Source organism: Triturus cristatus, chromosome 6 (assembly GCF_964204655.1).
Source record: "Triturus cristatus chromosome 6, aTriCri1.1, whole genome shotgun sequence".
Taxonomy (NCBI): domain Eukaryota; kingdom Metazoa; phylum Chordata; class Amphibia; order Caudata; family Salamandridae; genus Triturus; species Triturus cristatus.
Genome location: NC_140589.1, coordinates 978,725,041 through 978,750,303, shown reverse-complemented (window position 1 = coordinate 978,750,303; position 25,263 = coordinate 978,725,041). Strand labels below are relative to the sequence as shown.

At 43.2% G+C, this 25,263-nt stretch overlaps 1 protein-coding gene across 1 annotated transcript in view; it reads left to right on the top strand.

The window, feature by feature from the left end:
• The window catches only part of LOC146820882 (uncharacterized), a 196,301-nt gene extending 177,017 nt beyond the window's left edge, over window positions 1-19,284 (top strand). Inside the window, exon 6 of the mRNA XM_085609759.1 lies at window positions 19,166-19,284. Coding sequence (XP_085465885.1) covers window positions 19,166-19,171 — 6 coding nt within the window. The 3' untranslated portion in view covers window positions 19,172-19,284. The remainder of the gene's footprint in view (window positions 1-19,165) is intronic.
• The last annotated feature ends 5,979 nt before the right edge of the window (window positions 19,285-25,263 follow it).

The window sequence follows — 25,263 nt, the reverse complement described above, 5'->3', positions numbered from 1 at the left end:
TCTCACTAAAGGTAACACAGAGCACACGCACTTTACACTGGGACACAGTGCTAAAGTGCCTAGGGGCCTAAAACCACTAACACTACATAGGGAAAATGGCTATGATAAATACAAAAATTTTAGGGGTGAACCTGCCAAAAGGGCCAGGTCCAACACCTTTATTTTGCCTATTTGTGCTTGATGCTGTACTTTATTCTGCCTCTTTCTGCTAGTTCCCGACCTTTATTTTGCCTCTTTCTGCTCATTGCTTGCCTCTAGTTTGCCTCTTTCTACTAATTTCTCACATTTACCTTGCTTCTTTATGCTCATTTCTCACCTTTGTTCTGCCTCTTTCTGCTCGCTTCTTACCATTATCTTGCATTTTTCTGCTCATTTCTGACCTTTAATATGCTTCAATCGGCTCGTTTCTGACCTTTATTCTGCTTCTTTCTGCTCATTACTCACCTTTAATTTGCATCTTTCTGCTTATTGCTAACATTTATTCTGCTTCTTTCTGCTAATTTCTCACATATTTTTCTTCCTCTTTCTGCTCATTGCTTTCCCGGGGACTGAGGAGGGAGCCTCAAGGCCCCGCGATTCTAGCCAGCTCCCCATCTCCTGCGGGAGCCAGCTTTTGCCACTGCATGAAGGTAGCTGCTAAAATGGCAGCTCTTTCCGTGCAGAAGCAATAGTTTCATCTCTTTCCCTGCCTGCATGTCTGCAGGCAGGGAAAGAGATGAAACCTCCAGTTCCAGCGGGTGGGAGCACTTTAACTGCTCCCACCCACTGGAACCGTAGTGTTTGCTTTGGCTTGGTGGGGAGCTGTCACAGTGCCTGCCAAACTAAAGCAAACAGCTATGTCCCGGGGTGGGCACAAGGGCATGTATGGCTCTAGGAGAGGGCCCACGCAGCCCCTTCAGTTACTTTTCAGGGCTGCCCCCAGGAAGGTGTTGGTCTCCGGTGTCCTTGGTGGCCCAGGAGGAGGGCCAGCATGGCCCCTCTTTTATTGTGGAGGCGGTGGTCCCCAGGGCTGTCTGCAGGCCCTCCCATTAGGTGTTTTCTATCCCCAGGGAGGTGGTGGTCCAAGGGCTCCAAAGAGGGGCCATGCAGCCCTCCCATATATTGTTTCATTAGTCCCAGGGCGGTTGTGGCCCCAGGTTTTAGAGAGCCCATGGAGGTGGGGCATGTGCCCCCTCCTTTTCAACAAATAAAGCCCCCGGGGAGGTGGTGATCTTAGGGGCTCAATGAGTGTCAGGAGGGGACTCATGCACACCCTTCCTTTTTAAAAAAAATACCCAAGGACCTAGCTCACCCGGGGGCTCTATTCAAAACTATCCCACACTTGTTTTTTAATTTATTTATGATGCAGAATCACGGCTCCGTCACATTTTCACAGCAAATGTTTTTTTTTTAAAGTTGTTTTTAACCCTGTCAGGGTCCCTCTGGGACCCCATGAGCAGAGCTAAGGGGTCCAGGTACTCATACCCTGCCCGCTTTCTTTTTTTATAAAAATGTTTGTGGAACTCGGATGAAGCCAAGTCCCAAGATAGCTGCCAGTGCTTCCTGGTTGAAGTTATGACAGCCAATCAGATCTCAGCATGAGATCTGGAGGGTTCGTAAAGGGTTTGTGCCTCAAGTTATATAAATTTGGATTTCTTTTAATAACCCCAAAACTCCTACATCGATTTAGGCCAAATAACCAAAAGCACTCTTCTTTCTGGACCAAGAACTACCTTTCTGCCAAATGTACTGTAATTCCGTCCAGTGGTTTGGGCTGTAGTCCTCTTCCAAATCCCTATGGGAATTAACATTGGTAATGTTTACCCTGCTTTTTCTCTGCCTCCATTCTGCGGATCACACCAAAACTTTCAAATTACAATAAGACTCACTGGCGCACTTTTTTGGGAACATTTTGTGAAGATTGGTCAAACGGTGACAAAGATGTAGGCAGGTCAAAAACTATTTTTCTATAGAAACATGGTCATAATTATAACACAGAACTAAATAAAATTATACACAAACTTATGCAAGAGAAAATTGGAAAATTCGTTTGAGAGTGTATTACAGCTTGAACAGCAAATTGCAGATGAGACATGACTGTATAACAAAAAATTCTGATAAGGGAGGATACATCGTCCTCTGGCCTCTTAAAAAGTATTTGAAGGAGGCCTTTAGCAAACAGCATGATCAAAAATCTTATGAAAATATCTCTATGGAGACAATATATCAAACAAAAACCAATGGGGGAGGGAGAAGCTTGCTATCATTCCATTCAGCTTCCTAGGTTATAATATACAATCAAAAGGAGTGGAGGAGCAGTGTCAAATCAAGGATCTCCAACGAAAAATGTTGTGGAGCCCTCAACAGTTACGTTCTGTCAGTGGCATGTTTCCCACTGACGTTCTAATGACAGATAGTGACATCATCGGGTCTTTTACACCTGAGCATTTGCTTTCAGTATTGGATGCTACATTACACAGGAGATTATACATTGCATAACCACTTAAGAACTCTTACTGGTTAAGCTGCTTTCAGTTCTTCATTTCAATTCATGTCCCTTATTAGAGCATTAGAATCGATCTTTACTATTTCACTCTCCTTATAAACAAATCAATTTGGTAGTAGACAAAGTGGATATCCAAAATGGAAAACCCCATGCTTTGTCTCGGCCTGGGCTTAAAGTTATGCTCCACTTGCAGTTTGCAGAGTTTTGCCCACTCCTCGCACTATATAGAGCACGGAGTTCCTACAAACTCCACATAGCGGCGCGGAGTGGAGTTTTTTCTCTAGCATGAGTGAGGAAAATTGTACTCTAGACTACCTCCTGGTGAGATTTCTCAACACGGGCCATCATGGGAGGTCCCTACCTCTAACATTGAGGAACCTGCTGCTCACGTTGAGGAATTTGCCACTCGAGTAGAACTTCTATTCTAGTTGCAGAAAGAAGCACCGCCCTCTTGTGCTGAGCGTGGTGCAGTTTGTTCTGATTTTACAGCATGGAACAAACACCTGGTGATAAACATCAGCGCGAGCAGCATTACTTTAAGCACTCTACCACTTGCGGAACTCGGTGGAGCGCATAAAGAGTTTTTTCAGCACTTCACAGAGTTCTGCATAGCAGAACTCCACAAACTCCACCCAGCCCTAGTTTCACACCCTTGAAACTTCTTCAGGGCTAAAGAAATATATACAAAGAAATACTCAATGTATTTATAAAGATTTAAAAAATATGTACACAATTTAAAAGAACCTTCTATTACCAGCTGAAATTTTGGTTGACAAGAAGATAAAACCTCATTGAGCACCAACACTGTGTTAGACATGGAACTAACCAACCCCTATATAATTAATAAGATTTGCTCAACATTCCTGATGAAGACACTTAATAATCCCACCATGCTCAAGTAATCATCAGTACAATTTAATATTCAATCAAAAGGATAAGTGAAAAATTAGAAAATGAAGGGAAAACTCCAACCCAAATACATTAAATAAGCTACACCAAATAATAAAGATTTGGTAAGACTTTCATTCCTTAAATGTTCTAAGTAAGCGATGTAGTGGAGCTAGGATGTTCTATATCGCTCATATACCTGTATATATAGGCCTTGTTAGCATAGCAACACCTAGAAGTAGTAAATAGTTAATATATACATGTCAATAATATTTTATTATTACAACCTCCCCCATGACATGAATTGTTTAAAACCAATCCTTTATCATGAAACAACAGATCACTCATACATTGGTACACATCATAGTCAAGTCTAATTCAAGTAAACTTTCATTTATCTCAATAAGAAGAAATAAAAAAGTAATACTTCATAGGTTTTATGTCACGGAAAATTATAATGGACAGGTGATTTTCATGCTCGTGGTTCAGCCTAGTAGTATGCAATTTGGTTCTAAAATGTAATCAATGAGCACCTATTTTAAAATGCATTGCCACCATTGTTAAATAATTGCTAGGTTAATTAAACCCATTGTGCCTTGAGAGATATTACATTCTCAAGAGTGAGCATCACATTGTAAAAGCTTGTGAACATTGTTAATATTATTATTCAGTTTTGAAAAGACACGTTATACCAGATGTGGTTTAAATTAATTTGTAACCGTTGTGCATAAGAAACTAAAGACACTGTATGTGCCGCAAACCCATACCAGTATTCATAATAATTGCATAAAAACTATTATATTAAGAAAAACACAAATAGGGGAATAAACTTACACATTGATGCCAAAACATTTATATTTTCAAATGGTATTTCGCAGGAGAAGAGTTACCACTAAAAAGTACTCCACACTTTCAAAATTCCAACAGCTATATATCATATTGTATAAATATAGTGAGTATTTATTTGTTTGTTTGTATACATTTCTGCAGCCGTGAACAAGTTTCAAGGGGACAAAACATGTTTGTTTTCATTTTGAATATCCTCTTTGGCTCCAACTGAATGGATTTTTCATTAGAAGAATAGAATACTAAATAATCTATTATAAGCCACATCTAGGACCTTGTCTCTCTTTTTTCTAATGGCAATGAAGGATGGACATTGATCCTTACGAAGTGGTCATAAATACACTTTGAATAATTGTATGCATTAATAGTCCTATGCATCAGGCCCAGTGGTTCGATCATGACTGTCTGTGGCTAACCATCACCTATGTAAAGCTCTAAATATTACCCTGAGGGATCACACTGCATTAGCAATTCTGAGGAAACAATATAAGATGTTGACAGCGAAGATGAGAAAGAACTTATTCCCATCAGTGGGACAAAGTGTTGCATAAGGCTCTCTCTTTTGGAGAGCCACATCTAGCATCTGCTCCCTTAGCAAGACAACGACCAACATTAGTTGCCACATTAGTAGCTCGGCGTGAGAGGCTCATTTTGCCGCAATATATTTAGCCACAGATTTACCTTTAGCCCTGGCAGTAAAACCAGATTCTCCCTTAACACCACAGGTCACACTACAGGAAGTGATTATTGCCATAGTAAGGGGGGTGCCAGCCAGGACCAGATCACGCCCCAATTGAAATAATCAAATGAAATCTTGAATTATGGGCGCCTCTCCTGACAAATGTTTTTAACAATATATGCCATCAGACTGCCAAGTTCCTGGGTAAGCTCAATGATTGTTCCAATCTTTAAAAAAGGGAACCGATCTAAAACACATTGTTATCACCCCATATGACTGATAGAGATCCCAGCCAAAATCTACGATAGGGTCCTATATAATAGGATACTGGAATGGGTACTACAGAACAATATCTTAAACGCTTGCCAGTATGGATTTTGTACTGGTATTGGTACCATGGAACAATGCCTAAATTTGAACTTACTCAGTAGGAAATATACAGTGGCCAAGCAGTCATCCATTTATCTCACCTTTATGGACTTGTCAATGGCATTTAACTATGTCAATAGGCCAAAGTTGTGGCAATTAGTTCTGGAGATGGGCCTAGATAAAAATTTAGTGTAATTACTAATTTCCTTACATACAAACACAAAGGCCAGATTCAGGCGTGGCCAAAATGGGGAGGTCTCAAATTAGATCTGCATAGGGTGGCGGGTCGTTAACGATGTGTCTTAGTGCCATTGCGGGTTATTCTTTATATTAATAAATTAGTCACAGAACTTACATTAAGCACCCCGATATTCCAAAAATAAATGACGTACCGCAACCAGTTCTGTTGTATGCGGATGATGCGGTGCTTTTGGCCCACACCCCTAAACCGCTACACTCACCAGTGCAATGATTTGTATAGTTCATGGCTGGTCTCAAGCTAACAACTAATTGTGCTAAATCTTTCATTATGTCCTGTGGCTCTAAGTGCATGAAGCTTACGTCCATACAAGCTGGATCCCATCAAAGAACAAGCACTGGCACATTTACTTATTGGGGTGTAACCTTCAGCTCCTTGGGCTCTTGGGCTGCTCACATTGCATTATGCAGAGTGAAGCTGGCCAGGGCAGTGGGATCCCTTCTTAGCCTCCCATGCACCAGTGGGGGTCAGGTATTGGCCCCGCGTTGCTGATTTATGCTGCCCAATGTGTCCTGTTAGCATCCTATGTATTAAACTGCCTATACTGTGGTTATCAATTTGGAAAAAAGAGAAGGCAGTTTAAACCTGGGAGATAATAAATGACTGCCTGGGTAAATGACTGCCTGGGTTGTGATAAGGGGAAAACAATACCATGGTTGGCGTATATTAATAAATCACTTGATAAGGTAGTCATATACCGTAGTTTCTCAGACAGAACAACTCATGCCATTCCTGATAGGAAACAAGTACAAGCTTTAATGCTCGCTCACTTACAAGGCGATAGATTAAAAACAGATAGCCCGAAAATAACTGTTACAAATTATTTACATTTAAATCCCGAAATCTTCCCCACATGCTATTTATGGAATAGTACGGGACATTCGGACTAATTATCATAGTTTTATGTTAGAGTTGATCGGGCCAAATATTTGCTATGTTTCCCACTTGGGCACCAAAATAATTTAGAACTTAAAGTATTTCCTTGTAATAATACATCCAACCAATCAATGGTGCATTTCCTTTTTTTCTGTGACTTTTATAAAATTTACACTAAGAAGTACTTAGTCCCGATCCTAAAATTTAGGAATCTTTGGCCGTGCCTTCAGGCTTACTACTATCTCTAACAACTTTTAGATAAGGAGTCTTGCGTTTATGTAAGCTTATTTTTGCGTTCAGTTGTATGGTCATGTGGCACTATGCAATCAGATTATTTGTATTCTTATGAATTTTATATATACTGCGATCAATGCATAATGTTTTAGATATTTATTCATGTGCCTGTAAAATGTATTGAATGTGCTACCGTTGATCTGAATTATTTTCAGCATTTTATGAGTGTGTATGCTTTCAAGGTTCAATCATGGACCGAATAAAGTTATTTTGAATTGAATAGTGCTAATTAGTATTTAATTCAGATCTTCTTCTCTGCCTTCATACTTTTTTGTATTTTGAGAGAATTTTTGAGAGAATTCCTCTTAAGATGGAATCAAAAGAGGTGACCTTGAGGAAGAACAGCAACAAACTTCCCCTCCTTCCTTGGAGTCAATAGTTTGGCAGATCTTCACCATCCATACAGGGCAGGTACTGCAAACATCATGACCACTCTCATTTATGGGAAGGTTGTCTCACGTGGTATAGAGAAAAATGACCCACATGAGACTTGGAAACACATGAGGTTGGTGCATCCCATGTGCCTCGCAGGAGCAGAGCTGCATCATAATGCAGATGAGGTGTCCCATCAGCTCAACATCATTAGTGCCTACCAACATATGGTGATTTATTGTGCAAGGTACAAGAAAATTGTGGTCATGAGAAACAAAGTGTGGCAGCCAAAAATAAACTGCTCAATAAACACTAGCCTGGGAAATAGTAGATTTAAAGTTTTTTTTTAATGAAATCTCCAAGTTTTGATGCCTTTTCTCTAATTTTAACTGAAGGTCTCCTAGAAAAATTGAAAAAAACGAAAAAAATTGAAAAATATGCAATAAAAGGTTCTTCTTAAAACCATCTTCCTCAGTTAATAAATAGAAAAATGTTGTTTTCATGGCAGTGTTTATTTTAACATATCATAACAGTTGGCTTTAGCAGGCTATTTATAATAATAAAACCTAAATCTATTGTTATGAATGTAATTGAACATCAAACCCTTATAACAATTGAGTAATGTCAGATTTATGAAGATCATTCATCATGTTTGCCTAACTTTTTTAAAGCAGACGACACAAAATTCAAGTTGGTATTTATAAACCAACAGAAAATACTGTTTGCTTTGGTTTATAACCAAAAGTAATTTAATATTATGCAATGCACTACCTTGCATTGGTTTGTGTCAAAGAGGCATTCCATGGATATTGTATAGACATTCCTGCACATCTATTTATGAATTTGAAAGCAAATCCATATCTACAAAGACTTGTAGTTATGAACTTCTGCTAAATCCTGTGCCTCCCTGAGGCTATGAGCCCGATTCACAAAAGAAAAGTGAGACAAACATCTAACTTTATGATTTTTGATATTCACAAAGGGTATTTACCAGTGCTTTAAATGGGCCGGTACTCACCAGTACAGAGTACTGTCACTTTTTATTTTTCTCACTTTGAGTACCGGAACTTTTCCTTCGCCAAGGACAATACCGGTACTCTTAGGGGAAAGTCAGGCAGTGCAGGCTCGATGGCACTGGACACTGTGCTGCGCAGAAAGTGCTCTGCTCATCTGCTGCCGAACAAGAGAAGGCAGAATGGAGGGAGGGGCAGTGTATGCCTCTGAATGAAGCCGCTGCTGACCAATCCTGCAGCGGCTCATTTGCATCACTTAAGGGCTGTTTAGGGTTGTGAGTGTCCTGCGACCCTCTGTGAATAAAAGTGAAGAGTCCAATCAGACTCCGACCCTGCCCAGTCAATAACACTGTAGGCGTGGGACTGTGAGCCAATACAGTTTTCCACAAATCTAATTACAGCGTGACACCCGAGATAAATGCACCTCTCAGCACGAGTCTGCGAAGGGGGGGGGGAGAGGGGGGGCGGTTACAAGCTACCCAGTATCAGATTGGGAAAGCGGACATTGGGCGATGGGATGGTGCCTAAAGGTCTCTCTGCTTTTCTTTCCTGCTCCCTGTCCAGGCTAGCGCCCTGAAGCTATAGTTTTCTGGGAAAGGGGGAGAGTTAGTGAATTGGCCTTGCTGTGTGCCTGTACTTAGCCCCTTCGCTCCAGTGTCTTGCAGGTCTTGGTGGGGGGTTTATGTTTGCATAGGTTATGAGGCATCTTTCCCAGATAGGAAAATTGAGAGTATGTAATGTTAGGGCTGGTCAGAGCTGCCTAATAAGGAACTATGGAAATAGGTTTTAGTCCCAGCTTCAGCTCAACATCCTATGATTCTGAGCAAATGACTTAATTGTCCTAGTCCTAAAACAAATATTAATGTGACTTTCTGTAATGTAACTGGTGCTCATGTGATCTCTGCCCTTGGGCCTAGTTCACTTAAAAGTACAATAAAAAAAGAATCTTCTGTTTGCTCATGCTTTCGGAGTTGGAAAGTCTGCAACATAATAATGACAGCAGATTATTTATACAATGATACAAAAGTTTATATTTCTTCAACATGGCTTTTTTTCATTTTTATACAACAGTCACGGGTCATTGAAGCAGCTATACACCACATTTTAAAGTGCTTTCACCTTATGTTTACTGTTTAAACTTCAAAGTGCATATCGATCAGAGGTGAAAGTACCAGCTTTAGGTAATTTTCTCAATTTTTATACTGGCAAGCAGTGCTTTAAATGGGCCGGTACTCACCGGTACTGAGTACCGGCACTTCTTAGATTTATTACTCTGAGTACCGGCACTTCTCTACTTCCAAGGAGAGTACAGGTACTCATGAAAAGGTAGGCTCATTGGCTGTGCTGGTGAGCAGGAGTGGAGCGTATCTCTGGCAGCCAAGGCGCTGTTTCTGCAGCGCCGATCTGAGCCCCAGCTGAGCTATTCAGCAGGGCTCATTTGAATAATGTCGGGTGCTCGACATCACACTGTGCTTGAAAGAGCAGGGTCCGTTCAGGCCCTGTGCTGTCAATCACATTCACACTATCCTGTGCTTTATGCAAACAGGAATCATGGCAGTGGCAATCAGGCTACTGCCAGTCCGGCCCTGGTGGCAATTAAAAAAGCCATGGTAGGTGAAGAGAAAACATGGCTTTTATCATACCCGAGCCTTTTGTGTGTCTGCTATGTTTGTGTGTTTGTCTGCATTTGTATGCCTGTTTTAGTAAGAAAAAAGTGAGAGAAAGAGAGAGAATCAAGACACTCTCAGGAGGTATTTGAAAGAAAATGGGTGGCACTTTGTGTGTACATTTCTGCTCGGTGACAAAGATTAATAAATAACTGAAAAAAGGGGTTGGTGGGTGGGTGAGTGAGTGGATGGATGAGTGAGCAACGGTGGATGGATGGATGGATGGATGAATAGATGGATGGATGAGTGAAAGCATGCATGGGTGAAAGAGGGTGGATGATTAGCTAAAAGGACGGATGATGTGTGGATAAGTGAAAGATTGAATGGATGAATGAAAGGTAGGGATGATGGATGAGTGAATGGAGGGATTGAGTGAAAGGGTGGATGGAATGAAAAGGTGGATGGAATAAAAGAGTGAAAGGGTTGTTGGATGGATGAGCGAATGTATTGATGGATGAGGGAAAAGGTGGATGAATAGATGGATGAGTGAAAGGATGAATGGATAGGTTTGGAGATGGATGGATAGGTTTGGCTATGAACGGTGGATAGACGGAATGGCGAAAAACTGAATGATTGATGAAAGGCTGAATAGACGATAGAATGTAAAGGTTAAATGGTGGACATCAGCAGGTAAATGGTAGGATGAAAGGAGGTATGGATAGATCGATGGAAGAGACAGGAGATTTCTTCTGGGGAGGGTCATGATTGTTTGCTTCATTTGCTTGGTGCCATAAGACCTTTTGCTCGAAGTGGGGGTATTTTCAGTTTCTTCCTACTTGTGTGCTCAAAAATATATAGTATCCACTATTGTGCCAAACAGCAATTAACAGTATGACATTAAAAAAGTGCAACTATTGCAAAAAAAGGAAATGTTAACATATTTTCGCATTTCTCTTTCATTTTGTGTAATGAGTTAACTTGCTTTGTTTATATGAACACATTTCTCATGTGTTTTGGTATGTGCTGCAACTAATATAGAAGTCGTTAAGTATCATGTCTGGCCTTTAGCCCCGCCCCTAGCCCCGCCCCCTCACTACACCTGTAGCTCAATTTAATGAGTACCTGCACTTCTTTTTTCCCATTTAAAGCACTGGTATTTACTACTCGTAAATGCCCTTTGTGAATACCAAAAGTTGAACTTTACGAATTTCGGTATTCACCAAGGGCATTTACGAGTAGTAAATGCCCTTGGTGAATACCGAAAGTCATAAAGTTAGACTTTTCGACCCATTTTACCTTTGTGAATCGGGCCCTATGTTTAATTCTCTTTGTTTTCTCTATTTGCATGTGTGCTGCATACTAAAGAAAACATACATCCAGGAATTGACCTTAAAGATTAATTTATGTGGAGGAGGGACACCTTCCTTCACAAAAACTATCTTGAATACAAAGTAGATACATTTGCTCTACAGCGCAGGAGTGCCTACCTTGACAAAAGGCTGTACAAAGTGTGCCATGAGAGAGCACAGCTGTGCCATTTGTTTTAGATGTAGCACAATTGTTTTAGATATAGCATAATTGCACTCTCACAAGTTAACAGAATGCACCACAGCAACTTTATTGGTTTTGCTGTATTGTGCCAATACCTATTAAATATGGCCCAATGGACCAATGTTATGTTAGTGTGATGCATTTGAAATTACTTGTATGAAAAAGCCTGTCTTTTACAACCATAAGAGCCCTTTGGAAATGCAGTATAAATAGATATAAGTTGTGAACTAGGCCACGGTTGTGCATAGCAGTGGCATGTCCTACAAAGGGGACTTGGGTATCTGGAGGGATTTCGTTCTCTGTAAACAGATCTGCGCAGGCTGTTTGTGGTAGGGGCTTAGCCAGGTAATGGGGCTTGGGTGTCTGAAGGGAATGGGCACTCCGCGAATTGCTGCACACAGTGCAAAAGCTGTGCATAATAGATTCTTGGCCACCTAATGGAGCTTGGGTGTGTGGAGGAACTGGCCACTCTGTCAATAGGTGTCCACAAGACGAACACTGCACAGTACAGGCTTAGCAGTGTGATGAGGCTTGGGTGTGTGGAGGAGGTGCACTGTTCGTGACAAGCTGTCTAGAATAAAAGACTGAATAGCAGGGGGATGACCACCTAATAAGGCTTAGGTGTCTGTAGGGACTGGTCTCCCAGTAAAGAGTTGTGCACAGTGGAAGAGTTGTGTGTGTATTAGGGGCTTAGCCATGTAATGGGGCTTGGATCTCTGGAGGGATTGATGTATCCATGGCTGTGCACAAGGTGAAGGCTCTGCATAGTATGGGCTAGGCCACGTAATGAGGTTTGGGTGTCTGGAGAAACATGCCTCTCCATGAGGAGCTTTTATTTGAGTAAAGCCATGTATAGTAGGAGCTTATCCATGTAATGGTGCTTGAGTGTAGGGAGGGAGTGTGCTCTTCATGTACAGCTGTGCACATGGTGTAGGCTATGTGTCGCAGGTGCTCTACCACATAATGCGACATGAGTGTGGGGAGGGATTGAGCTTTCCACAAAGAGATATACACACACCACAGTCTTTGAGTAGTTGGGAGCTTAGCCACATATTAGAATTTGAATCTTTGAAGGCAATGGCCTCCCCATAAAGAGCTATGAGCTAGGCAAAGCCTATTGGGGCTTGACTGTCTGGAGGGACTAGCCTCTCAGTAGAGAGCTGTGCAAAGGACAAAGGCAGTGCTTCTTAGGGGATTGCAAAATTAATTGGGCTTGGATATCTGAAGGGACTGGCCTATCTGCAAAGAGTTGTGCTCAAGACGAAGTCTTTGTATAGTAGAGGCTTGGCCCTGTAATAGGGCTTGGGTGTCTGGAGGGACTGTCCGCTTCGTGAAGAGCGGTTCAGAGAGCAAAAGATGAGTATAGCTTGGCAATATTATGGGGCTTGGGTGTGTGGAGGGATTGTGCTTTCCCTGAAAAGATGTGCATGCGGCAAAGGCTCTACATAGTATGGGATTTGGTCACATAATGGGGCTTGAGTGCGTGGAGGGAGTGGGCTCCCTGTAAAGAGCTATGCACAGGGAGAACACTGTCCATAACAATGGTTTAACCACGTAATGAGACTTATATGACTGGCAGTACTTGCCTCTCTGTAAAAAGCTGCACACAAGGCTAAGCATAATTCGAACTTAGCCACAAGTTTGCCTTGGGTGTGGGGAAGGACTGGCCTCTTTATGATGAGCTGTGCAGAGGGCGTAGGCAGTGCGGAGTAGGGGTTTGGCCACCTAATGGGGCTTGAGACTGTTAAGGGAGTAGACTCTCTGTGAACTGTTTTGCATAGGGTGAAGGCTCTTCACAGCAGGGGGATGACCACCTAATGTGACCTGGGTGCCTGGAGAGACTGGCCTTGCAGTAAAGAGCTGTGCATAGGGCAAAGACTGTGCATAGTAAGGGCTTGGCCAAGTACAGTGGTTTGGATGTCTGGAGGGACTAACTTGTACATAAAGATCCATGCACAAAGCAAACGCTGTGCATTGAAGAGACCTCACCATGTAATGAGTCTTGGGTGTCAGGTGTGATAGCTTTCCTGTGAAGAGCTAGGCACAGGCCAAAGACTGTGTGTAATAGGGGTTTAGCCTCCTAATAGTGCTTGAGTGTGTGGAGTGATTGAGATCTCTGAGAACCGCTATGCACAGGCTGAAGGATCAGAACAGTAGGGTCTTGACCAGGTAATGGTAGTTAGGTGTCTGAAGGAAGTTGGCTCTCTGTGAAGACTTCTGTACAAAGTGATGAGTGTGTGTAATATAGGCTTGGTCAAATAATGGGTCTTAGGTGTCTGGAAGGATAGTTTCTCCATGAAGACTTTGTACAAAGTAAAGGCAATGATTAGTAGGGGCATGGCCACCTAATGGGGTTTGGGTGTCAGAGGAGAAAAGATCTCTGCAAAGAGTTCAGTAAAAGGCAATATCTGTGCGTTGTAGGGGCTTCACCAAAGGGGTCTCATTTATTGCACACAAGACTCACCTACATACATACGGTCTGGTACACTGCAAAGGAGGGGCATAGTAGGAACTTGGCCACTTAATAAGACTTGGTTCTTTAGAGGAAGTGGACTCTCTGTGTAAACCGCTGTACAATGTGAAGGCTGTGTTTTGTAGAGGCTAGGCAACCTGTGTCTCAACGATTGTACATGAGAGGTCACATACATGCAAAGGGTGCAGTACAGGGCAAAGGGCATTTGTACTAGGGGCTTGGCTAGTTTCACTGTCTAGAGGGAGTAGACATTCGAAAATTCAAGCCACAGGAGTTACCAGTTTTTTAATGTCCTCTGGTACCTTCAAAGTGCCCAGAGGGGACCTCCATGTGAGTCCTCATACCATCAGTTGTCCCACGGGACCAAGATGGCCAATGGGAAAAAAAGCTCTTGTCCAATCAAAACGGTATATTTTATTTTTGTAAGGTATCGAGGAACACTGTGGTACTCCTGTGGACCAACCGACCAGATAACACTACTTTGAACTTAAATGTCTCAAAAACAGTTCAACAGATTTACACCAGATCACAAAAAGCATGCTTTCTGAGTAAAGATATAGCTCACTGGCAAATTTGGTGTAATTCTGTACAGTTGTTGTCTACAGTTATTATCGGAAATTAAATAAGAAAAATGCATATGCAATTGCCCCTTTTTCTCTTTGGCACCCCACTTGATGGGCCACACTGAAATGTTTCAGGAGGGAGCTGAGATAGATGACATTTTATTTGGAAGTATTTGTGAAAGTTTGTCAAACAGCACCAACATTATTAGCAAAACAAAAAGTAGTGTGTGTGTGTGTGTGTGTGTGTGTGGGTGTGTGTGTGTGTGTGTGTGTGCGCGTGTGTGCGTGTGTGTGTGCATGCGTGTGTGTGTGTGGGGGGGGGTTTGGGGGGGAAAAGCTACCCACCAAATTCCCAATTAACCTGACAACCCAAACTAAAATGTAATAAATACTTTTTTAAGTTAAACATTTAAACCAATAAATAACATTTTAAATGTATACAATTGTTACAGATTATTTCATCAATCAATCAATGATTTGTAGAGCATTGTTTTTCAGGCGCTGGGGGGGGGAGGTGCTGCTGTCGGGAGATGTCAGTTGAACATCCAGGTTTTTATGCCCTCTCTGAACTTCTGTAGGGTGGGTGCAGTCTGGAGGTGGAGTGGGAGGACATTCCAGTTCTTGGCGGCCAGGTAGGAGAAGATGAAGCTGCCACTTCTGCTTTTGTTGAAGTGTGGCTTGTGGGCCAGGGAGAGGGAGGTGGCGCATAATTGTCTTCTGGGTTGTTGGAAGTTCAGTCTGTGGTTGAGGTAGGCTAGTTCTTTGTTGTTCATGGCCTTGTAGGGGTGGGTCAGCGGTTTGAACATGCACATTTTTGGGATGGCCAGTCAGTGAAGCTCTCTAAGGTGGTGGGTGATGTGAGCTCTTCTCAGGAGGTTGAGGTTCATTAATACAATTAAAATAACACTACCCACCGAATACCTCACTTCACCAAATAACCTGAATAAAAAATGCATATTTACGATATATTTCTTAAAACAATTAAAATAAATCTTGCAATCAGATACATAATACAGTGAACTCTTAAAACAATACCATAAACACCATAATACAATCCTTATTATCCCAAACAATATTTGAACTCATGATATGTTGATTATGATATTATGGTCAGGTGATAGTTTAGAGTCAATGTTTAGGTGGAGTACCTTTTCCAGGGAGATAGCATTTGTCGTAAAGGCTTCAAGACACAATGGACGTCAGTTGGAGGTACTCAGGGGTCACAGCTGAAGCATCTAGCTTGCTCCTTGCTACTCCTGGCACTTCTTTTGTGACCCCTGGCCTCATAGGAGGTTGAATTGTGCCCCCTCTGAGGCCAGGGTTTGCAAAGGAAGTGCCAGGAGTAGCAGGGAGCAAGCTAGAGTGCTCAACTTTGACCCCTGACTATCTCCAAATGACATCCATGCAAGACACCCTTCAACCCTCAGGGCTTATGATCATCATTGGTCCTTTTAGGTTTCATGTGTCATCTTAAGCATTATCAGGCTCCTTAGATTCTGGAATGTCTCTAGGAGGATTTTGCTTTGGATCTTGTTCTATCTACTCTCAAGGCAGACTGTGCTGTAAAAGGCTTTCCGTGAAACCTGGGAAAATATTCAGTTCATTGATGGTTTGAAGTATAGATTTTTGAAGGGATTCTTTTGATCTTGCCGTGGAGTGTAATGTCCACCTCCTGTTTGGGGTTGGCCTATGGTGCTTTCTGTCCTATAAAGTTTACCATTCTGAACCTCTGGAATCTATTTCTTTCTGTTTGTTTTCCTTCAAGGTACTTTTTGTGGTGGCCATCGATTCAGTTTGCAGGGTAGGTGAGCTAGGGTGTTTAGTATATCCTGCTCCTGATCAATTTAGTTGTCTGGATCACTTGTTTCTTGGACATGTTTTACATTTTGTGCCCAAAGTCTCTTCAGAATTTTATTGCAACCAATAAATCATTATGTCATTTTTCCCCAGATTGTTATTGTCATGACGAGGTTAGACTTCATTCTGTTGATGCCCATAGAACTGTTTCTGTCTACCTGGATTGCACTTCAGATAGTCAACAATGTGACTGCCTGTTTAATTTGTGTCTGGCAAATAAAGGTCATAATTCTTATGTGTTTACTCTGGAGAGATGGCTTCCTTTTGTCATTTCTATGTCCTAAGATTAAGTTGGTTTAACATGTCACTGTGATTCTTGGATGTTCTACTTAAGGCATGCGGTGTCTTAAGCACAAATTATTGGGTCTAAATTCCTGAAATATGGGATGTTGCAACATGGGCTTCCCCTTCAACTTTCATATCCCACTACCAGCTGGAAGTGTGATCTGTTAGTGGTAATGTTTTGGTGCTCCTGTGCTGTCTTCTGTACCTACTAGTTAGACTGAAACCTTGAAGCCAAGGAGAGGGGCTCTTCGAGTCCAAAGGGACAGAGTACCAGAATAACTGTGTAGTTAAAAAACAAAATTCCCTTTGGAACTGTTCAACATATTTCTTATAGAAATAATAGCACTTTTTCCCTTATATCAAGCATACAACTTCATACCAGGACAACAATCATCATATAAAAATAGAACCACTCTGCTCAAGATACGAAAGTACGTATGCACAAGTTTAATACATCAACTATAAAAATCACATCATATTATAAAAATACATTAGAAAATCCAATACACATTGTATAGCATCATTTCAAAGAGACCAATAGAAAATGTTAAAAACTCCTGACCAACTCAGTGAGTACAAAATACATAGATAGACAAACCCCCTGGAAAGGAAACTACATAAGGCAGTGGATTTTGCCTTTAGATCGCTAATTTGAACAGTATTTTGACAGAACCTAGCAGGGTATAACTTTCTCTGTCTTGATGGCCACAGCCACACCTCATATTTTACAAAAATCACTGCGTCGATGCGTTTCGGTGGCCATAGATGAATAAGGCCACCTTCTTCAGGACTATAGCTTTCTTTCCTCATCCACACTTCAATTATTAAACCTAACTCAAAAGGACGACAAAGGAATAAAGAAACATTTATATTAAAAAAGTTGTGTTGATCTCATTTTGTATCAATTTCACTTATTTAGCTACCCCACTATGATTCCATGCATATTTACAAACAGTAGATTAACATATAAGTAGGACATTCCTTTTATCTTTACATGATAAACTCTTCTAACCCACCATTATATACATTGTTGGTTCTCTTATTTATAAGTGCTCACACATCTCTTGAGAGAGTTCAAAATACAAAGGACTACAGGTCTAATGCCAGATGTTTAAAATATCTTTTAGTGACAAACAAAAAATCGGTATACGTCTCCACACATACGTGGGAGCCACACCAATCACACACCAAGGTGGCCTTATTCATCTATGACCACCGAAACGCGTCAACGCAGTGATTTTTGTTAAATTTGAGGTGTGGCAGTGGCCATCAAGACAGGGAAAGTTTTACCCTGCTAGGTTCTGTCAAAATATTGTTCAAATTAATGATCGATAGGCAAAATTCACTGCCTTATCTAGTTTCCTTTTCAGGGGGTTTGTCTTTCTATGTATTTTGTACTCACTGAGTTGGTCAAGAGTTTTTAACATTTTCTAATTGGCTCTTTGATATGAGCTATGCAATGTGTATTGTATTCTTAATGTATTTTTATAATATGATGTAATTTTTATAATTGATGTATTAAAAGTTGTGCATAAGTACTTTCATATCTTGAGCAGAGTGGTTCTATTTTTATATGATGATTGTTGTCCTGGTATGAAGTTGTATGCTTGATATAAGGGGAAAAGTGCTATTATTTCTATAAAGAATATGTTGAACAGTTCCAAAGGGAATTTTGTTTTTTAACTGCACCTAGTTAGAGACATTTTAGATTCAATCTTGTTCTGAATCAATCGGTGGGCTTCATCCTTCTCATTTGGGGGTTAATTGGGATGGCTCACAAGTCTACTTGGGTATTAGGAGCGGCCACCACAGGTAAGAGTGGTAGGGCAGTGGGGTGGGGTGGGAGAGAGTCGACAGATAATGATGAGGGAAAAAAACACTTACCTTGCTCTCGCTGACTTAACAATGCAGCGAGCGCAAGTTAAGTGGTTTTCTTTATTTTTTATTTTCACTCATTTTCGTCTGTTGACTACCCCCATCCCCCCACCACTCTTACCCACACGGGCCTCTCCTGTAGGGTATAGCCTCAATTTCAAAGGACTGGAATGAGGCTTTGGATGATGAGGTAATGCTTTGATTACTTACCACTAGTCCAGCTACTCGTATTACATCTGTCTTGTCCTGCTCTTACATAACATCTACTCTCCTTCTATGGCGTTATGGCCTGAATCATATAGGACTGTGATGGTCTACACAGAATCTGAGGCAGGGAGGGCCTTCAGGTTATAGTACCTGAAACAAGGTTGGTGGAGCTTCCTGGTAGAAAGACCCAATATATTTTTACACTTGGGGGGCAGGGAGCCACCTGTCTAGGAGATACACATACCTTACTTTAGATAGTCTGGGACAAGGCAGATTGAATCGAAGTAATGGGATTACTAGTAAGTAATCAAAGCGTTATGCCAAATAATTAGCCTTTTCTTACCACATACCAGTCAACACTTAAACACAATATAGGTCATCATTTGTGGATAATTGCAGCGGCCTTTCATATAATGCACGTTTTAATGGTGCAGTGCAATTTCCATAAGTATCAATTTATACAATAATTTAAAATTCCACTAACGGGTTTTACCACCTGCAAAAATAAATACAACTAACACAAATAGTTTTATGTGATACATACTTGAGTGGTGTCATAATCAATAAATGCTAAGATAAAATGGTATTTGTGTTGGCTTTTTATAAACCACCAGGCCTGTTCATCTCGAGTGAATGTTTCTAATCAAATCATTTCTCTCTGTTTAGCTATAGTGACTCCACTTTTGCTGCCTGCGAGAGAGATCCTCCCAGAGACCAGGACTACCCATACTTACATAAGGTTTAAAAAAACAGCTGTAAGACTCTAGTTCCAGCATCACTCCAAGAAATTGTCTGGTATTTCTTTCTCAGGTTTCCTTTTTTGACGACTGTACAGATGAAGTAACTCATGCAATCAATGTATAATTGTATTCTTATTGTTTCTTCTAGTTAACGTATATTAAATCAATGATTGTACTGAAAAAAACATCAATGTACATCTAAATATACATGTAAAAATAAATTTACATTGAAATATTTCACTTTTTATAAATTATCTTTAATAATTACATTTTAAAAAAGAATTCCACTTGCTTTATGTGACACCCTTCGATGTTGGTAAGTCTGCATTATCTTTGTCAGAACAGACTGCACCACCAGTCCTGTTTCCCTACCCACATTCAACATGTGGTATAACAAGTTGTGAAATTGGCATAATCAACACAATAAGTTTCACTGCTTAAGTATGTGCATGGTAGACTTGCTGGTTGGCATATTACCAAGAATATGCAAGCAGAGTTTTACGATGATACACACGTGAGATAAAGGAAAAGAAGTATTACGCCTTCTTTTAAATGCCTAATGGTATTTATAATTGAGTGTGTATAATATCTAAATTACTTGCTACGGCTAGGGTTATTTATAATTTAGTGTGTATACTTTTCAAATCACCTCTAGAAAACAATACATAAATATGTAGGTCTAGCAACAAAGCATTCATATGAAAAGCATTTAATAGTCTTGAATATGTTATTTATGAGATGCTGTGTGATTGCTTTGCCATTAGTGATGCAAATGAAATCTAGTCACTCAGTGTCAATCAAAGCCTGTCAGGCATTTTACAAATTAGTCCTTATTGACATATAGTGATACATGAATCAAAAGCAAGAGTAGGAACAATTTGTCATTGTAACAGATGTGTTTCCAATTAGCCTTTTTAGAGATTCATAGTCAGTTATGCTCTGCATTTTTATCGCTCATTGCATTTTAATGAATAATTTATGTGGCGGAGGTGAATAAGGATATGTCTTTTTTTTCCAAAACTAAACCAAGTTCATTCCACAGAAGGTAGGAAGAATCGACGTTTTCATGTAGCATAAATATGTGTTCATCGTGAGACAGGCCCTCAAATGCCGCTGTTGGAACTCTTCTGCCCTCATTAGGAGTAGCCTTTTAATTCCAACAGGGCCGGTGATAGCAGTTTCTGGCCATATTATAAATATGAGATCCATGAGAACACATCGAATCTCTTTAATTTCAAACAGGAGAATTTGGCTGCTGAAAACGGCCAAAATCTCGCAGTGAAATTGTGTAGGACAACGGAAAAGGATGAATTACTGGAGGATTGAACCCAGAATCACCGATTCCTACAGCAAATGTTGATTCATTATTGGGTCCAACTTGTAATGGGGCTAATTTTCCCCAGCACTGGAGTTAATGATTTCCTCAGTATAGGTAATTCTGAAGGTGGAGAAATTACAGCCCATTTCCTGGGCCACTTATAATGAGGGATTAGTGAAAGGTAATTGAACCTTAAAAGAGCAAGGGCTCTTTTCACCCTTTGCTCAGGACATGGTTTAAGTAAAGATTGCTTTCTTTCAACCATGGCCGATTCTACTGTCATTTCATACTTTTTAAGTTGTCCACATCGGTTTCTGTCAAAATTTAGTTGGGGTACTAACGGACCTGTTGGACTTGGCCCTTCTGGCAGGTTCACCCCTGAACTTTTTGCTTTTTATTGCTGACCTGGTGTAGTGATTTTTGGTTTCTGCGCACTTTCCCTGTGTCCCAAAGAAAAGTGCGAGCGCATTCTGAGTGCATGTGGTGAGATAGGCCTGCCCTCCCATAGGAATGCATGGGGAATGTATGTATCCCTGGTAGTTCCTGATGCGTGGGGTGTGCAGGCTCGAGTTTGGTATGTGCGGACTCGTGTGATTGAATGCTGCGCGATGATGTGTGTGGCGTGCATGTACCTAGTGTGGAAGTGCCACTTCTAGAAGTGGGCACTTCTGTGTGCAGTGTGTCTGGTGTGTGATTGGCTGGAGCTGGCTGGTGAGCCTGGCGCCAGGAGTCTGGTTGGGTCTGCCCCAGTGGTGAGTGTGAGATTAGCATGCTGATGGCTGGGGAGGAGTGCACCGTGGACCTGAATAGGGCAGGGCTTTCCCCACACAATGCTGGCTCCGCCCCCTGTGGTGCGACTGACGACCCTAGCCCTGCCAGTGAATAGAGTGAGGGGCTGAGCACATCAAGGGTGCTCTCCAACCAGCTGCGACTGGTTTTCCCCCTCACCCTGAACCCAGAACAAAGGGTTTTACTGTATAAAAATGGGGCTGTGTCCCCACAGAAACGGTTCTCTTGCTGATCCTAATTTGAGGGGGGCCTGCTGCTGCTGGGCACCAGGAGAGACCGCCACTGGGGACTGCCTCCCTGCTGGAGGGCCCTGTGAGCTGGCCCCTGGGCCCAGTCCTTGCCCCCCCTGCCTTTCTACCAAGACTTTGCCCTGGACCTTGCCTGCCAGCGCCTGGGAAGCACTGCACCTTTACTCCTGGGAAGCGCCTTCACTTGTGGCCAGCAGCGCTGCGCTGCGAGGATTTGCGGGAGAACCCCGACGTAGGGAATCCCCCGCTGATGCCGTGTTAACGCGGGTGCCCACCCCGCATTGTGGTGCTCGAGCGGGAGCCTACCCCGCTTACTAGGGAAATTAATATCCCTAGCGGGTGCCCACCCCGCCAGGGACGTTGCGCTGATTGATACCCTTGGCGGGTGCCCACCCCGCCAGGGACTTCGCGCTGTCAACGGGAGCCTACCCCGTACTGCTGCCAGGAGAGGGAACGAGGAAGAATCCGAAGGGCCGCCCCGCTGCCCGCGGCGACCCGGAAGTCGAGCGGTGCAAGCCCGGAAGGGGGCAGGGCGCGAGACCGCAACCCGGAGGTTCAAGCGGGGCTCCCGTGAGCGTGAGGGAGCCCCGCGGTGCTGAGAGTGAGAGCGGACGGGAGCCTACCCCACGCTCCCGCACAGAGGAAGAGCCGACGGCCGCTGTCAGAGGAAGCGACCCTCCCGTGTGGTTGGGAGGGGTCCTGCGAGCAACGGGATGTACGGAGCCCTGAAGGCTCCTCGCTGAAATACACCGTCCTGCCCGCGCCGCTAGGAGAAGGACTGCCGCCGCCTTCCCCACAAGGAACCTTCCCCCCAGCTGCGAGCCGGTGAGTTGAGGCGGCTGGGTGGGGAGGTTGTGTACTTTGTTCCTGCCGCTCCTCCGACGGGGCCAGCATTATTTGTTTAGAGCACTGGGGTGCTCCCACATACGCCGCATTGTGTGCCTCACGAGCCCCTGCCGCTCTAACAACGGGGCCAATACGTGTTTAGTCCCGGAGGGGGACTCGGGCACATTATTAGTCAGAGCCTGCGAGGCGCCAAGGTGAGGGGGCATTTCTGCAGTGTTAAGAGTCCCCAGAAGACTCCAACGAGGAGGGCAATCTTGGTTTAAGAGCGCTAGTACGCTCCTCTGGGTCACATTGTGGAAAGAGCCTAGAAGGCTCCCATAAGGCACATGGTGTGAAGAGCCCTGTGAGGCCCCAGCGTCTGGCCCCCCTCATTCCTTTGAGAGTCCAGGAGAGGCTCCAACAACGGCTATATTTGTTTTAGAAGGCACAGTGGTGCCCACGCTCATTTTCCCAGCTGCCCAGCACTTAGTGGGCAGCTGCAACATGTAGGTTGTGCCTTGTGCGCCCTGGTTTGCGCAGCCTGCGCAGCCTTGCCCTGACTCTGCTGGACACAGGGCGTTTGAGCCCCTGAAAGGCCGGGTTGGCCTGGGGACAGGTTGCTGTGTTGTGCCCTCACCTAGGGTACGTGATTACTGTTACTGGTGTACTTTTGCGCCTGCGCAAAGCCTTGATGCTATGTCAAGTCAAGTCAAATGGTCTTTATTCGGATAAAATATCCATAAAAGTACAGTTCATCACCACCAAAAAATGCTATGTTTCTGTCTAGCTGTGCCTATGCGTAGGAGAGGGTTTTTCCTGGTATAGGTTATGCTGATGCGTTCATGATTCCCTGCGTAATATTCTCCTATGGTGGTTAGGGTTGCGTAGGTGGTACTTAACAGTTACCAGTGGTTACTGATTGTGCGCTACATTTTCTAATTGGTGCTACAGTGATTATATGTGCTATGTTCTAAGGTGATATTTCTACAACGTGCTAGTTCCAAAAGTGCTTATTCCTGACAGTGGTCCAGGTGGCCCTGTCTTGTACATAATCCCTTGTAAATTCTGCCCGTGCCTGTAGGCACATTGTAAAGTGTGTGTTTTTATCTAATGTGTTTTGGTATAATACAAAGGCTATTTTTATAGAATACCTTGTGTGGAGTTTCCTTTGTGGTGGGCCTTGGGTGTTGTTGCTGGGTGCGCGCGCAAACGCTTTACACATCGCCTCAGAGATAAGCCTGACTGCTCGTGCCAAGCTACCAAGGGGGTGAGCAGGGGTTATCTTTGGCGTGTAACTTCCTTGCCCTGACTAGAGTGGTGGTTTCTGCCTGACTTTGGCGCAAGCCTTAGCCAACCAGAAATCGCCATTTCTAACATTGGTGATCAGCGGTGGGATTTGGACTTGCGTTTGCGCTGTACCGCAGCAGCAACTGGCTGCACCACAAAACTCTGCATTTAGATAGTCACATGGTATAGGGATTATGTTCTAAGATTGTTTTTAAATGTCATTTCTTTGGAAATGTGTTTCTTGTGCACTGTGAGTTAGGTGTCCCTAGCTCGGGAGGGTAGATCATCCCCCTAAGTGCAGTGTGTTTTCTGGATTCACCAGAGGGTGGGATCCAGTGGTGGCAGCATACTAGTGTCCAGTACATTTGTTCCCCGCCCTGCACCCAGAGTTTGGTACCTGTGTCACTTGTGGTCAGGTTGAGGAATCAGGGGTGGTAGAAACTGCCTTACCAGTCCGAGGGGAGGGTTGTGTGTGGATGAGTGGTGTGTGGCACTAGGCAAGTGAGTGTGAGTTCTCTGGGATAGAGAGCTTGCTGAAACCTTTGTGAATTGTGTACTCCTGTTCAGCTCAGATACCTAGGTCCCTTGTGTTGCACGTGTCCCTGAGCGTCCTGCCAATATGGAGTCTGCTTTTAATTTCTGTGGTCTGTTTAGATACAGTATGGGGGAGTTGGTTGAGTTTTGTGAGGAGAGAGACATAGCAGTGAGTGTGTCAGACTCCCAGTCAAAACTCAGGGAAAACTTGATCCATTGGCAGAAGGATGAATGGGAACGTGAGCGCAGTGAGGAAGAGAGGGCCCGGGCCGCACGCCAAGAGGGTGGTGGGTCTGAGGGGAGCCCTGAGGAATCTGAAGAGGAGGAAGAATGTGACCTGACAGGGACGCCAGTAGATAGCGAAGACCCCATAGATAGGGAGTCCCTTCCTGGGTCCAGTGTCAGGAACAGCACCCCATCCCTTTCCCTGTCCCCAGAGGAGTGGATAGATAGGAGGGAAGAAAGGGAGCATCAGCTGGCCATGGAGAAGCTCAGGTTAGAGCATGCCAAGGAGATGGCGCAGCTGAATGTGGAGGAGAAAAAGTTTGAGACCGAGAGGGTCTTAACGGAGGAGAGGATAGCGGAGGCTGAGAGGGCCTTCGCCAGGAAGAAATTAGCTCTGGAGGGTAAGTTGTCCCCTGAGCGCAGTTCTGGTTTTCTGGATTCCCCAGGGAGGGTAGAGTCCAGTGGTGGCAGCGAAATAGAGTCCAGTGCAGGGCGTCTCATTCCGAGTTCACCCAGTCTGGTACCTGTTTCCAAAGAAGAGGAGAATAGGTTGAAATTCAGGGGCAGTAGGAAGCTGTCTCACCAGTCTTGGGACACGTTTGTGGGTGAATGTGAGGATGCACTGGATGATTGGTTAAGGGTAAACACGAAACGGGATTTTGACGGACTGTATGCTCTGGTTATCAAAGAGAAGCTATTCAGTAGTTTTTATCCTGAGTTGCGCCAACACCTGTTAGCGTGGGGGTGCACTGATCCATGGAAACTTGCAACGGAAGCAGACCGATGGGAAGGGGCCCC